The sequence below is a fragment of the Embiotoca jacksoni genome, unplaced genomic scaffold (assembly GCF_022577435.1).
Source record: "Embiotoca jacksoni isolate LCO1_2020_lvr unplaced genomic scaffold, fEmbJac1.0.p SCAF_21, whole genome shotgun sequence".
In the NCBI taxonomy this organism is placed as follows: Eukaryota; Metazoa; Chordata; class Actinopteri; family Embiotocidae; genus Embiotoca; species Embiotoca jacksoni.
This window is the reverse complement of record NW_027185352.1, coordinates 5011033-5026229: the sequence shown is the minus strand read 5'-3', so window position 1 is coordinate 5026229 and position 15197 is coordinate 5011033. Positions and strand designations below refer to the sequence as shown.

The 15197-nt window shown below is 40.4% G+C and overlaps 2 protein-coding genes across 2 annotated transcripts; one reads left to right on the top strand and one right to left on the bottom strand.

The window, feature by feature from the left end:
• Positions 1-3671: 3671 nt before the first annotated feature.
• On the top strand, positions 3672-9154 carry LOC138202694 (NXPE family member 3-like). The gene is made up of 5 exons (XM_069156950.1): positions 3672-4089; positions 5176-5471; positions 7091-7161; positions 8020-8226; positions 8310-9154. Exons 1-5 carry the CDS (start codon positions 3685-3687, stop codon positions 8861-8863), a joined length of 1533 nt encoding a protein of 510 aa, XP_069013051.1. The 5' UTR covers positions 3672-3684; the 3' UTR covers positions 8864-9154.
• A 571-nt stretch (positions 9155-9725) lies between these two features.
• LOC138202692 (angiopoietin-related protein 5-like) lies at positions 9726-15197 on the bottom strand. Its single transcript, XM_069156949.1, has 7 exons — positions 15116-15197; positions 14786-14860; positions 14572-14590; positions 14359-14450; positions 11414-11531; positions 10983-11165; positions 9726-10225 (listed from the first exon to the last, which is right to left on the bottom strand). Exons 1-7 carry the CDS (start codon positions 15119-15121, stop codon positions 9927-9929), a joined length of 792 nt encoding a protein of 263 aa, XP_069013050.1. The 5' UTR covers positions 15122-15197; the 3' UTR covers positions 9726-9926.

Sequence of the window (15197 nt, the reverse complement as noted above, 5' to 3'; positions counted from 1 at the left end):
GAAGTGACAGGACACATACCAACACCTTTCCATTACCATGATAGAAAATAGACCTCAGAGAGGCATAAAGGTGAATGACCCATCCTTCTGTCTACATCTTTGCTGGCAAAATATGAAAGCAAATGATAGCCAAAATCTGAATCTTATGATAAACTGAAAATGATCTGCCACTGAATACTCTGAAATCATATAGATTATACTTACAACACAGTTTATTATATGACACAAATTACTTTTTGATTTGCTTTAATTTTGGCACTTCAAACATGTCCGTTCCAAGTTTGTTTTTGAAGCATCATATTTCAAGTCAACACGACGTAATGGCTGTTTTAATACATGGGAGTAGTTAGGAACAAGGAGAGGCATAAAGGGTAAATGACCATTGTCATCTGGTCGTTACCATCATGTTGAACAAAGTTCACTGCAAATAAAAACTGTCAACTGCAGGATAACGCTGGGATTTAATCAGTTTACTGTTTTTTTTTCCAAATGAGTGTCTGCTGAGGTAAGACGTGTTATGCATGAATCCATTCTTATTCTGTGTGTGTGTGAGTATGTATGTCTTTTAAAGGTATTTGATGAGTCGGCTATATCTTTTTTATTCTCTTTCTTTACACTCGATCTACTTTGTCCTTGCAGGAAAATACTGTACTTTTTACTATACAGTTGTTATTCACACTGTGCATTGTGCTTTCACTTCCAGTTATAAACTTTATCATTGAGATTTTACAATTAATCAGTCTATAATAGATACACTGATGCATCGATTAAACTATGCACCACATTATAGTGAAACAGGCAGAAAACACCTGGAAGCAGTTCTGAAAGAAGTAAAAGTAATTTGCATTCAAAATATAGGCTACTTTAAGTACAAAACCCTGATGGGTCATGGAGGGAATTTCTTTTGAGGAACACATTATCTCAGCCATAAGTCTATTTGTACTCTGCTGCGATCTGGTCCTCATTAACAGTATGTTGATCCAGTGGCAGTTAAAAAAGTGATGATGTGACATTGTATGAGATACATTGTGGGTTGATTCATTTTTAAATATACAGTAGCTCTCCGCCAGCAGGTAAATCAGCTTGTGGTTGTGAGCTGCAGCTGCTTTGCCTGAATGTGACGAGTGAAGCTGGGGCTGGATGGTTATTTTTCAGATTTTGGCTGCGGCAGCTGTGAATCAATCTATCGTGGTTGTTACGTGTTGTGTTTTCTCCCCTCCTGCACTGCTGTTTTTTCTCTCTCCCTGATTTCAAATTAGGTGTTGAACTAATTGTACTGTATACTATAGAACATGAGTGAATAGTTCTTTTGATTTTGTGTATCGCACGTCGAACAAACTTTACCACATTTGCCATACGTAAACACTTGTATCTGTAGGCCATTTGTGGTCTGAACTAAACTTTATTCCACCTGCCTCTCTTTGTTTATTAGAATTTAAATGTCAAGCCTGTTTGTCAGATAAAACAAGAGTTGTACTGGATGTCTGCAGAAACTTTTGTTCAACAAACTCTCCTAAAATGAACTCTAACATAGAGTATATTCAATAAATTGTTAGATTTCTCTTACATTAAACATGAAAAACAACTCAGGGGATCAGGTGTTTAGTTTTGACTGCCAACCATTGGACTACTACTCGAACCATTTCATGTGTTTACGTTAGGTGAATGTTCAGTTACTGTTATCAGTGCAAAAAGCACGTTTTGAAAGTGTTGAGAAAGGATAGTTTCTAAAGGACTGTGGACTCCACCTAAAGCAAGATTATATCATCATATTAGGTCTCATCAAATTCAGGATATCCATGCTGAACCACACCTGGTAATTTGAACCAATGATAATGATGATACTTTTTCAGACAGGCCGACCAACATCACCACAAAGTGGACCTACACAGCAAGTGTGGCTTAAAGTAAAAAGTATCATGTGAAGAGAATCAGATGTCACAATCACATGTTGTCAGGGTAACTTTGCAGAACATGGTGTCAGATTGCAAAAGACTGCAGTGTCCAAATGTATGAAATTATTTACTTTAAAAAGGGCGTTACCTTGGAATCAATCATGATATCCAACTAAAAGGCGGGACAGCCGTGTTTGTGGCCTCGATTAATGGCTGATCAAATAATAGAATTTATTGGGTGATAAAATGGACATTGTACCCACAGAAAGCAGGAAGTGTTGTACTGTTTATATAGAGAGGATTTTACAACTTACTTTTGGCATGTACTAACCTTTAGCATGTATTGTTCTTGTTTTATAACTACTACACCACAAACAAAGATGATGACTGATGACATCCCCTGATCATGAAGGCCAGAGTTTGTAAAAGAGAGGAGGTCAGCACCTGCCTCCCCAAGTATAGCATCATCTTTCTGTTCTTGGCAGTGTTTGCCGTCATCTTCATGCTGTATAGCCTACACACCCTGGAGGTGAGGACTGGGTTTTAAGTAGAAGTGTGTGTCCTATTTGAAACGTGAAATATTACTGTAATGCTCTTCAGGAAGTTTGGAAAAATCATGTGATTTCGGTAGAGCTCATAATCCAGCACTGTGATTGGCTGACAGCAGTGGCCTCCCTAAATGAAAGTAAAAGCTTTAATTATTATTATTTTCTTTTTTTCTTAACGTCAGTACTTCTCATGAGAAGAACAAAACCAACAATGTGTGCAGGTCAGCTTTTAAAAAATGCCAACGTATGGCCCCAAACAGCTTGGCATTGTGGTACCCGTTTAAAAGTCAAAGTAAAACATCAAAGTAAATTATTGTGCCCATGTTCTTTGTACTACAACAATAGTCATATTGATTTTGTTTTTTTATTATATGACTTTGTAAAATGGGCTTCAGGTGAGCCGTCTTGGTTGTATTGTGATTGAATCCCTGCGAGGATTTTACCCACCTTTGTACTTCATCACACAACCTTCTTTGACTGGCCCTGTCCCAGCGCAAAAGACATAGGGCCATATTTTTGTTCCTGGCACAGCACAAACCCAGGCACATTGGTATTTACTCACTTAGACCTGGTCCGAGCTGGTGGAGAGCTATTTTTGTAGCTTCACAGGGCAAGAGTGCACATGAACAGAACTATCCAAAATCCCACAGACAGGTTTGGTGGATGATATGTGTTTAATCGCACTTACGTAAATGATTAAAACAATATTGTTTTTTAAATACAACCTTCAGATTCAGTTAATCATATGAAAAATAAGGCTGAACCTTGTCTATTAAATTAGATGTGAATCAAGCAGTTGGCACGTCATGATGCAATCTCAGCCATAAAATATAAAAGGCACTGTGTACAAATTAACTGCAAATTAAATCACACACAGAAGGGTTACAGTTTAAAAGCCTTTTAATCTACTAATCTGATTTTGAAAGCCTTTTCATCTGCTCATCTGTTTTAGTGATCTAGCCAGCAGTGCAAGACAGAGTGTGACAAAAGCTTCAGGGCAATTTACACACAGCAGCTTTGACCATTTAATAAGCGATTGCAAAGTAAATTAGGCACACTGAAAACATCGATGCAGTTTATTTGCTATCACCACAACGTCAGTGACATTTGGAGCATATTGCTTATCAGTGTTGTTTGCTATGAATTGGAAGCTTTGTCCTTCATTTGTTTGATGCATCTTTGTCACAATCTCTCTCTTGACCTTCTGCCACTTTCAGACTAAAGTGAACTCCATCACCATCATGTCAAGACTTTTCAATCACCCGCACAGCTTCTGCACCTTCCAACCACATTCCCCTGAGGAGGCTCTTGAGGAAGACCTCCTACTACGCTCCATTGCTTGGCCTGAAACTCCATCTTTGCCGTCTCCTCTTTCCCTGACAGAGTCGAGTGATCCAGCTCACAGCACCTTCACCATTGTCCCAGGGAGGGGAGGGGGACAGTGGCACATAGGTGATAAGCTGGAAGTTATGATCAAAATCTATGACTTCCAGGGTCGTCCAAAGAAGTCCGGTGGAGACGTTTTAGTAGCTCGACTGAGCAACCCGACTCTTCTCGCAGGTGTGGCAGGGCGAGTGGTGGATCATCTCAATGGCTCCTACTCTGCTGTGTTCTCTTTACTCTGGGAAGGAAACACACAAGTTGAGGTGATGCTAAAACTTATTGTATCAAATTTAGTTTCCGGGATTTGATAGTCCATCTTTCAGTTGACGATAAAATGAGATCTGTGCTCCTCGGTGAGTTACCGGTACCCCTCATGTCATCTTTCATGTCTTGCACTACACAAATGTAGTTTACAATAATAACAGTGGCAGATTTACCGTTTCGAATTCTTGGTAATTTGTGAAACAATTGGACCTTAATTTCTAGAAACCACATGAAGAGAAAAGCCGTCACTAGAAAATGTAGTACTTATAGCTGGCTAGCTAACTCATGAGTTATTGAAATGTATTTCAGATGAGTTGTTTTGAAATGAATGATGGATACATACATGAAATCCTGTTAAAGAAAATAACTGAGGATTAGGAATCCTTCTCCAGGCAAAACATCAGTTGTAGTTGTAGTTAACGAACCATAAATAAGACCTGAAAACTATTGTTCTTCAATTGTAGAACTGGCTATGCTTGTATTATGCTTGTAAAACTGGAACCTGTTTGGCCGATGTGTCTGATGCATCTTGTCTCGTGTGGCAAGTCTGGTGCGGGACAGCTGCGAAAGTTAGCCTTCGCTCTGACGGTATCTCCCAAGTGGGAAGAAAACTCTACAGTGGATATGCTGGATGTGATTGGTGCTTTTGTATGTAATTTGTAGCCCTATAATTTGCTATCAAATGCTTCTTGGATTTGGAAGTAGCACCGGGTAGCTACAGCAAGTAGAAAGCTCGTTAGCTGGGCACGGAAATATTTGCTTGATGACAGTTTAATTCAATCCACTTTTGCTTTATGTTTTTCTGCTTAAGAGACTACCAATTTGAATGCAGTATCCTTTTTACTACACATGTTTCCACATGTGGTGAATTCCACCTGTTGCCATGACGGGGCTGTGACTGCTGGGAATGGGATTTTAACAAACAATCTATTCCACAAATATATGTCCAATCTGGGATAAATCTGATTTTTGGCTTAAAAAGGGTGAAAATTGAAGTGATTTTCATCTTATTTGACTTTGAGTGGATAACAAAAGCTAAATCATGGAAATGGCTCTGAGTGAAAACTCTCTTTCCCTCCTATCAGGTGACACTGGTTCACCCCAGCGAGGCAGTCACAGTGCTGCGCAGGCTGACCAGCGAACAGCATGACAGGATTTACTTCAAGAGCCGATTCCGCTCAGGCTCAGTCACTGAAAGTACAACCTGTAACGTATGCCTGAGACCGACCCAGGGGCCACTGTGCAACTACACTGACCTCCATACAGGTGATCCGTGGTTCTGCTACAGGCCAAAGAAGCTGAGCTGTGATAACAGGATTACACACTCAAAGGGAGGATTCAAACAAAATCTTAAGGCCTTGGAGGAGAAACTCTTTCAAAGGTGACCGTTGCCTATGTAAATATACTGTACGTTCTTGTTGCACAACTATTGGGACACCATACAGAGTTAGTAAACAGTTTACTCTCCTCGCATCCTGTAGACCGGCCTAGTATCACGGCAAAGCGTGAAAGATACACGCCTATCCATGAAAGGGAAGCGTGTCTTTGACAAGTCTGGTGTCGCCCAGCCGTGAGAAGAACACGTATGTAAACAGAGGTAGATCACTTGAAAGAGGTCATGAGACAAGAGAGGACAAACGTAGTCCATGGAAACAGGAAGTAGGGGTGGCTTTGTGGCGTTAGACCAGGGACACACTGCTTGCATGGCTTGTTTTTATTTCTGCATCCATGGTTAAAGATTTGAGCAACCACATTGCCTGTGTAAGACCAACGTCTCACCCCCGAGTCATGCCTCGCGTGTGCAGTGCGTCATATAAAGAACTGACACAAAACCTATTTTTCATGCGTGTGGCATGCAATTCCCAGCAGAAATACAAAGGGAAAAGATCTGTGATCATATGTGCTCTACATAATCATAGCAGAAACTCAGAGGAAGCTCTAATTATATCCGGGCGTTACTTCACCAGGTGAAGGGCAGCGTTGTCCCGGTGCTCTCTCCCTACTTCTGTCCTTTGTGTCGGTGTGTCTTGCTTTGAACGAACGTAAACAGAAATCACGCGCCTGCTTTTCGGTTACAACTTGTTGGACATCAGACATTCAAGGCTGTTGGCCATTATCAAAGGGAAACTCATCAGGCCTCATTGACTAATACGCACAAATCTATGTTTAAACCATGCGTACGAATATTTGCTACACAAATCTGGGATTCATCAATATCTTTCCTGAATTTGTTCATACTCTGCGAATAAATTTAGGAAGACCTTGATAACAAACAAATGATGTCTTCAAAAATGTCAACACACGTCTTTTAGCATGTTAAAACAGCATTCATTTAAAAAGGATTTAAGAAATGACAATATTGAAAACCGTTAATTTACTAACTAACCAAAATACTAAATGTATTAAATAGGCTAATCAATAAATCGGTGGCCTTTAAACCATATTAATTATTACCTTAATTAAGATATTCACATATTCGCAGATAATTGCAAATACCATATTAATTCTTAAATAAATTACCTGTGGTTACTTTTGCTGGATGTCATCACGTTCATCCTCATTTCTAGGACATATTCAGTACAGAGGTCAGCTGAGATAAAACTGGACTTGCTGAAAACACTTTGTCGTACAGAGAAACGCCAGGTATCATCAGAAAGGGTTTGTTCTGCTGTTTATTTGGATCTACAGCACGTTGTGAAGGATTGGGACTTCAAAATTCTCCGCTATCTTCACCAGCTAGATCCTAATTTTTTTCTGTCAACTTTTTGATAGTCAATAGTGTTCTTTGCTGAAAACAGCTTCCTGCTGCAGAAATACATTGATGAAGGGTGAAGCTGAACTGGCCCAGTAAAGTTAAGGGTCAAGAAAGAAAAACAATCAGCAGAAAGGCACTAAAAGGCTCACCTGTCACATGACACATATGCCTTGTTTACATGAACATATCATGTAGCACAGCTTTAACTTCCATTGTTTCCATTTGTTGTGTGTCCTTTGCTTCAGTCGTGTCAACTTGAAAGTGTCCATTCCAGCTTCAGGGCCTACGACTGTCACTGTGTTGCCAAAAATGAAAGGTAAATGCCAATTTTTACTGCCACCACCATAGCCTAGCCTGGTGCGAACCAGACCCAATTTCACGCTCCATTGGGAATCGTTTGTAATTGTTCTATTCTACTGGGTGTAGACCTCAGGTTTATTTTAACCAATCAGCATGTGCATAAACTGCCCGACACTCTGCCACCACGGCAACTACACGGTGCCCGTGTCCAGCAGTGATTTTTCCAGAGCAGCTACAGCATATGTTTTAAATGATTTGAATGAACTCCAGCAGTTTGACGGGGTGCTGAGTGTTTATTCTGCGCTCAGCGCTAAACGTTTGGCGTTTTTTTTCCGGTCAGCAAGAGTTGACAAATATTAAGGCTGAGCTCATCACTGTCGCCATCCGTCAAATCACAGTGAAGGAGAGGAGGGACAAACGCAGTTAACCACTGACACTGGTCTCTGATTGGTCTGCCTTTCAGAGTGGCTGTGCAAATGCTAATACGAGCCGAGTTACTGGACTGTATTTACAACGAAGAAAATTGAAGCTGTGAGCAAAAGCCAGCGCAGCCAGACTAACTGTAACCAGGCAGAAAACCCAATCATTTATAAAATGTTTGCGACTCTGTTCGAGACGGTGTTCACCTCCTAAGCTAAAAGTTTGTTAGCAGTGTATTTATTTACACAAAGCAAGTTCTCCAAAAACAACACAACAATCTAATCTGTTGATCCAAAACTAGTAAAAAAAAATGTAATTAAAAGATATAACAAAGTTAATTTGGATTTATAGGTTCAGTAGTAACAAATTGACTTGGGAGAGACTTTGGTTTTGGTCTTTGCATGGGATTTATAAAGAGGATAAAAATACATTCTCTTTATTCACCTCTTCTCAGGTCAACCAGAGGTGAAGAGCAGCATTGTGACATCTGGACCCTCTGGCTATTACTACAAAGGTGCGTGGCGAGCACTAGGTGGTACCACAGTTCACCAGTTTAACAACCACTCAGCCATCAGTCAGTGTCTGAAAGGCAAGGTGGTCCACCTGTATGGTGACTCCACCATCAGGCAGTGGTTTGAACACCTCAACTCAGCGCTACCTGGTAAGTCCCCGAAAAAGATTTCTGCCAACAGTTTGATTTTATTCCTACTGCAGCTCAATCTGTTCCCTCTGTGATACTTTCAGATCTCAAGGAGTATAACCTTCATAGCCTGAAGCAAGTTGGACCTTTCATGACCCTGGACTATGCGAACAACATCATGGTGACGTACCGTTGCCACGGTCCTCCTATCCGTTTTGCCAATGTCCCAACCAGTGAGCTGCGTTATATTGCCAACGAACTAGACGGTGTAGTTGGAGGCGCAAACACCGTCGTAGTTCTTGGAATCTGGTCACACTTCAGCACTTTCCCTATTGAGGTCTATATCCGACGGCTACAAGGCATCCGCAGGGCAGTGGTGCGGCTGCTGGCCAGAGCTCCGGACACACTGGTCATCATCAGGACCGCAAACCTCAAAGCTTTGTCGCTCTATGAGACGCTGACCAACAGCGACTGGTTCTCGCTGCAGCGTGACAAAGTGCTCAGAGCTGTTTTTAAAGGATTGAAAGTTCATCTGGTGGACGCCTGGGAGATGGGTCTGGCCCACCACCTGCCGCACAGCCTTCACCCGCAACCTCCCATCATTAAGAATATGATTGATGTTCTCTTGTCCCACATATGCCCTAAAAAGAACAGCTAGATGGTTTCCTTGCAGATGCTCTGAAATCACGAACGACACTTACTTGTAAATTCTTATTTAAAAAGTGAATTTTGAGTGTGCAAAAAAAAAAAAAAATCTTAATAGGCTGAAATGCAGCTACAACACAGGGTGAGGTTGGTTATATAATAGATAGATAGATAGATAGATAGATAGATAGATAGATAGATAGATAGATAGATAGATAGATAGATAGATAGATAGATAGATAGATAGATAGATAGATAGATAGATAGATAGATAGATAGATAGATAGATGGATGGATGGATGGATGGATGGATGGATGGATGGATGATGGATGGATGATGGGTGGATGGATGGATGGATGATGGATGGATGGATGGATGGATGGATAGATAGATAGATAGATAGATAGATAGATAGATAGATAGATAGATAGATAGATAGATAGATAGATAGATAGATAGATAGATAGATAGATAGATAGATAGATAGATAGATAGATAGATAGATAGATATGTGTATATATAATTACTGCATATTCAACTTTAACATGCTGTGCTAAAAACAATTTTAATCTTCTGCCATGAGGGTAATTTCCAAACCACTGTTGACTCTGACAGCCAGGTGTGTTATTAGGCTGCTGCATCACTGATGCACCATTTTGGGGGTAAATCTAGTCAGTGGACACAAACAGAAAAAAAAAAAAAAAGAATTGTAATCTAATCCTTAAATCTTAAATGATTCTGATGATTGAAGTGTATTTCATGAGATGTTCTATGTTTTTTTTTTGTGTAAACATTCAATAAACAAGGGTTTCTGCAAAACACATTTAATGAGTATGTTGATCTGACAAATAAAGGGACCAGAGATGACTGTAAATGAAATGAATATCATGCTTTATTCTTTTTGAATATAGTTGTGATCCACATAATTTGGAGCAGAATTTCCTATTTTACATGTGTTCTTCTCAAAAGTTACTTTTTCTGAGGTGTTAACATGTTTGGAAAGAATGATCCATCTCAAATTTCAGAAATATAATGTCAGCATGAAACAAAACAGGATGACCAGCGTGGGCTCCTCTCACACAGATTTGATCATCATTCTGGTTGCCTTGACCGAATACGGCGCTGGGGGTTTCCAGGTGAGCCAGTGGAGGCCCGAAGCCCAGCCGATGTGGTTACCAGCGGGGTGCCAGTCACCGTTTAGACTGGCAGAGCCACACTTGCTGTACCACCAACCGCCGCCCTCTGAAAAGGAGCATTCCCTCTGAGCAATGTCGCCAAAGATGCATGGGGAGCACCCGTCGTTGTCGCGGTCGATGGTGCTGAAGCCGTAGCCATTCTGGTCGATCCCCCGATAGGCACCACGGATGGCGTCGCCTTTAGATAGAGTCAGAGGCAAATTTCAGGAAAGTCTGGATTTTATATTTCAGAAGGTTCTTTAAAGCACAAAGGAGTGGTAAACTTAGAGAACTTACTCAGTGATGTTAGTAATACAGGTGTATCTGGATTTAGTTTGCTAAAAGTAGCTCCTAGAAACTACTCCCGATCAAGTAAGGTTGTAAAGTAAAATGTTTAAGATTCTTTCCTCAAGCTTATGACTTGAAGGAAGAGGAACAAGGTTTTCAACAGTTATGTAGTACCACTTTAAAGCTGCCATGTGAAAATTAAATGAGATGATCTATGCGCAAATTCTGAGATCTTTTGCTGCTCTGCACCTCAGGTTGGATTTTCAAGCAGCTGAATTGCTTTACAGTAAAAAACAGGAAGAGGGCGCTGTTGTTCCAGAGTTACATACAAGTCTGTACTGACAGCAGGTGGTGGAATAAAGAAAAGTCTTCAACAAACTGAAGGAGCAAAGATCTTTCGAAGAAAACTAACAATATTAATGGGGGATAAAAGCAACTAATGTCCCCTTTTAATATGTCACAAACAATAAAAAATTGGTGCTGTGTGTTTGCAGTAAGACATCAAATTTATTTGGATAGAAATTGACGTTTTGATGTTTGAAATTTCCACACTGAGCAGTTAATTTACATTTATTTAAATAAGTACAACAAAAACGGCATAAGTGAGCAAAGGAAAAAAGGAACAATGAGAAAATATAAAGACGAGTCATTTTGAAAGGCTTTAGTACCTGCATTTCCACTGTATTTCCCAACATGCAGTTTGAAAGCTGTCTTCTCATTTCCCAGCCTAAAGTTCTTGTACTTGGCAAACGCAGTGCCACCTTCATGGTCCCACAGGTCCACCCTCATGGTCCACTTCTTGAACTGCTTGGTTAAAGAGTAAACCTTCCTCAGACCGAGCCAGTGGTCCTCTGAGGGGATCAGAAGAGCACAAAGAAAAGGCCTTACAAGTTTCTGGTGTCTTTGCACCGTCTGCACCGATGAAAAAAAATCAACCAACCCCTTCTTTAATAAATGCATCTTTCCAAGCCAAGAAACCATGTTAGGTTTGCCATGCCACTTTTTGTATTTAACATACCTTTCTGAGATTTCAAGATTATACCTCAACAAACACAACCAGTTTCTCTCTTTTTAAATGACAAAAAAGCAATTAACTTACTTGCCAGGTGTCCGAAACCATTTTTATATGCTGCCCATTTTCTGTTGAATGAAACTGCTCCTCCACTGCGTTTCTGAAACACTGTCCAGCCTCCATCCGAACGCATCTCACAGTACACCTGAGCAGGAAGTCCAGTAAACACATGTTCAGAAATCTAACGTTACTTTTTCTAATGGCTGGGACTTGTTTGACAGTGTATGTGGATATATTAAATAACATAAGTGGGACCAGAGCTGGCAGTTTTTGTTCTGTTGACCATTCATTGTTGGTAGGTTTGACTGATACAGGTTCAGGCGCGAAGTACAATGTACTCTGAAGCTGCCGTTATTGTATGCCAATATGTTAACACCGTATTTATACAAGGTTTTTAAAAGCATTTGACGTTAATGCCATGACACAGTGAACACTAAGTGTTGGTCTCCTGTCTCAATAGGAAGATTTACTGGCATGTTTTAAAATGCATCTGTGGCAATCAAAGCTTCAGTGGTTTGAATCAGGGGTAGGTATATTTTTTATTTCATGTGGCCAGACAACAAATCATTTTTAAAGTTTTATGTTGTTTTGACACACAAAGTACATTATGTCTACACAAGTAGGTGTGCTGACATGTAGAGTATTGTATGTAAGTGTACTAACCACACAGTGATGCAGTGTAAGTTAATTAGCAACAGCTTAGAAACATAATTGGATATAAAAATGGACAAAGTCTCCCAGTCTGAAAAGTGAAGCCATATGGGGAACTGCCAGAAAGTGCAATACCACTAAAAGCCACCAGGGGCTGGCTCCAAAAAACCTCTGGCTCAATAGATTCCCTTTCAAAAATTGTAAACTTCGCTTATGAAATACAAAGTCAATACCTTTTTTCAACAAGTCATATTGATGCAATTTGTCCCTTCTGATCAGTATTTTGGTTGTCCTTCTGATAATACTTGTAATTATTATATTAGGCCTCAAAGAGAGGAACATTTGGGGGCATGTCTGGTTTGATTGACAGGCCTGTGGTGCAGTCAGGTTTCCATTATTGGTTGGCGAGCATGGTTTCCTTTTGTCTCATCAGATCAACTCAGATGAACTCGTCTCTCCTCCCCAGGTCTTCCAAATATGGTCACTTCTGGCCCCAGGAAGACAAGATGGCGATGGACAAAATGCCAAACTCAAGGCTTCAATAGAGCAGTTCAAAAAAGATGTCACAGTAGGTTTCCACTTGGAACTAATGGAATTACACACATTGAAACACTACGACACATCTGTCTCACACAGTTGTATCTTAAGTTAAGTGGAGCATAAATATAAAAATGTCCCTCTTAGGGATTAATAAAGTATATATAGCTATCTCTGTCTAAACTCCAGTTACTCTATAACAACAGAATCAGGTCAAGCAACTTCCAGAGGAATGCTGAACTGCAGGTCAGTTAAAAAGACCTCAGGGTCATTCAAAACCAGCATTTTTCTCAGATTTTAAAGATGCTGGAAAGCAAATTCCATGATTTGCTTCTCAGTACATTATATATGTGTGAAATGAGTTGCTGAAATGTGTTAATTAGCTTCTATTGAGCTCGTAGCAGAGTTCAGAGGAAAATGCTCCGATAACCGCAGATTGTTTTATGAATCTCAATATAGCTACAATAAGAACTATAATATATGTAACTCTGTATTTTACATGTCGGGGTGATGGTGAACATGGACCAGAGGAGATCTCGTCCTCCCGATTAATGAGGGTTGTTGTTTTTGTACTCCGGTGTAACATTACAATCAGCGACATCTACCAGTACCGGTCCGGATAAACGAGTCCGACTACATGTGCAGGAAGCTGCAGAGAGCAGGCGGAGGAGGAGGAAGAGGAGGAGGAGGAGGAGGAGGAGGGACATCAGTGGAAGAGAAAGACTGTCTGTCGGCTCGACCTGAGCAGGTTCAAAGTTTGAATTATCATGTGATGTAATGAATTGACATGTGATGTAATGAATTGACATGTGATGTCATGAATTGATGTAATGTAATGAATTGACATGTGATGTAATGAATTGACATGTGATGTCATGAATTGATGTAATGTAATGAATTGACATGTGATGTAATGCAGCGTTGTTCATGTTGCAGTCGTTACAGAATTAAATCAACTCCTCCTCTCTTATTATCTTCACTATTGTAATGCAGGTGTGTTAGAAGTAGTTGGAGACTCACTGTCTGCTGTCTCTGGTGTCCAGTTTGACTCCTGTGTTACAGCTCAGGGGTCAAGCTGGATTTGATTGCATCTGTATGTTTCACTCATTGGACAAATAAATTCTAATTCTATTCTGTTTTCCCAAAGCAGGCTACTCCGTCCACCAGAGAGACAGAGGACCAGTGGGACATCATGCATAAAGTCACCGAGAGGTTGGATGTCAGACGGACCGCTTAGTGGGGAAAAGAACTGCAGCCACAGGACTGTCATACAGGACACTGAACACCTTCCAGCGAGTGGGCGGAGCTTCAGCTCCTTCAGGACATGCCCCCCCCCCCCCCCCCCCCCCCCCCCCCAGTTTCAGAGCAGAGAAGACTGATGATTTTCTCACCATTTCAAAGCCTAATTTAACATACTCTTCTGTTTTTTTTTTCATTCAAATTTGGATGGGTAGTTAACAACCCATACTTCTGTGGTGTGATGAACTTAAAACTCATTTTCATTTGTACTTTACAGCATCTTTAAACGAGTTTAGTGTGTTTGCCAAAGCAGTTCAAGCAGTTCAGTTCCTTGTCATCCTGAAGTATGCACACAGTTTGGTTGTTTCAGTTCTGTGAGTTGGAACATTTGATGCTCAAGTGTTCTAGCTGCCAATGCTCATGACTGGCTTACTGTCCTAAACCTACTCTCTCCGTGTTCAGGTGTACCATTAAACTCTTATTTCCTCAACCTTAGCGACTGTCAGTCACCATAACAAACTGCATTAACCTGTCTGGTTTGATACCTTGAAGTGGGCTTTGACTCCAGCTGGCTGGATTACATAAACCCCGCTGGGTGCTCCTGGTGAGAGGGTCTTAATCTGTGTGCAGTCTGTTCCTGAAGTGTACATGACAACAGAAAGACAAAGAGGAAAATCAAGAGGAACATGACCAACATTGAATATATCGTCTTGCTAATCTAATTTATAACAAGTAAGCAATAATAACATGCCCCATACCTTGAGAAGAAACTGCTACCTGATGTTTCGAGCCAAAAAACAGAAACAGTTTTAAATTGAGACTCTATCTTAAATACACTATTAAAAAGAGACATTACAAAGCACAGAGCATACTTAAATTGTTGTCGTCTGAAATATAGAAGAGGAAGAAGACGAAGAAGAAGGGGAAGACATTCAAGAGAGGATGAGAGATTTATGTGGGTTTTAGTTTTACCTCAGCTTGTTCTGTGCCGCTCAAGAGAAATGCCAAGATGAGCCCATAATATCCAACCACACTCTTCATTTGGACCTGAGTTAAACAGTGATATGTTTACCTTAAGAGATAGTTAAATATCAAAGTAATGTAATGTTTTAATCCAACTGAACAGCAGGCACAAGACAGTGTGACTGCTGTAAATGTTAAATGAAACCCAGTTTAAGACTCAGCTCTCAGAATGTGTCAGACTTTCTAATGACAGAAATTATACCGTTTAGTACTTTTACAAGACTAAAGAGTAAAAATACAACCATTAATGGTCAGTGATTTCTTTCTTCAAACACTTACCTGCATGTTGGAGGAATCTTGTTTCCCAGCTCAAATTCCACAACAGAAGCAGCACCTTTATCCGCTGGCCAAGCTACCACAC

Excerpts from the sequence above, each read along its gene's own strand:
- LOC138202694 (XM_069156950.1), top strand. The coding sequence starts at position 3,685 with ATGTCAAGACTTTTCAATCACCCGCACAGCTTCTGCACCTTCCAACCA. Across the intron at positions 7,162-8,019 it reads TGTGTTGCCAAAAATGAAAG|GTCAACCAGAGGTGAAGAGC; the intron begins GTAAATGCCAAT and ends ACCTCTTCTCAG. Across the intron at positions 8,227-8,309 it reads CCTCAACTCAGCGCTACCTG|ATCTCAAGGAGTATAACCTT; the intron begins GTAAGTCCCCGA and ends TGATACTTTCAG.
- LOC138202692 (XM_069156949.1), bottom strand. Across the intron at positions 11,532-14,358 it reads GAGTCAAAGCCCACTTCAAG|GTGTACTGTGAGATGCGTTC; the intron begins GTATCAAACCAG and ends CTTCCTGCTCAG. Across the intron at positions 11,166-11,413 it reads TGGTTTCGGACACCTGGCAA|AGGACCACTGGCTCGGTCTG; the intron begins GTAAGTTAATTG and ends TGATCCCCTCAG.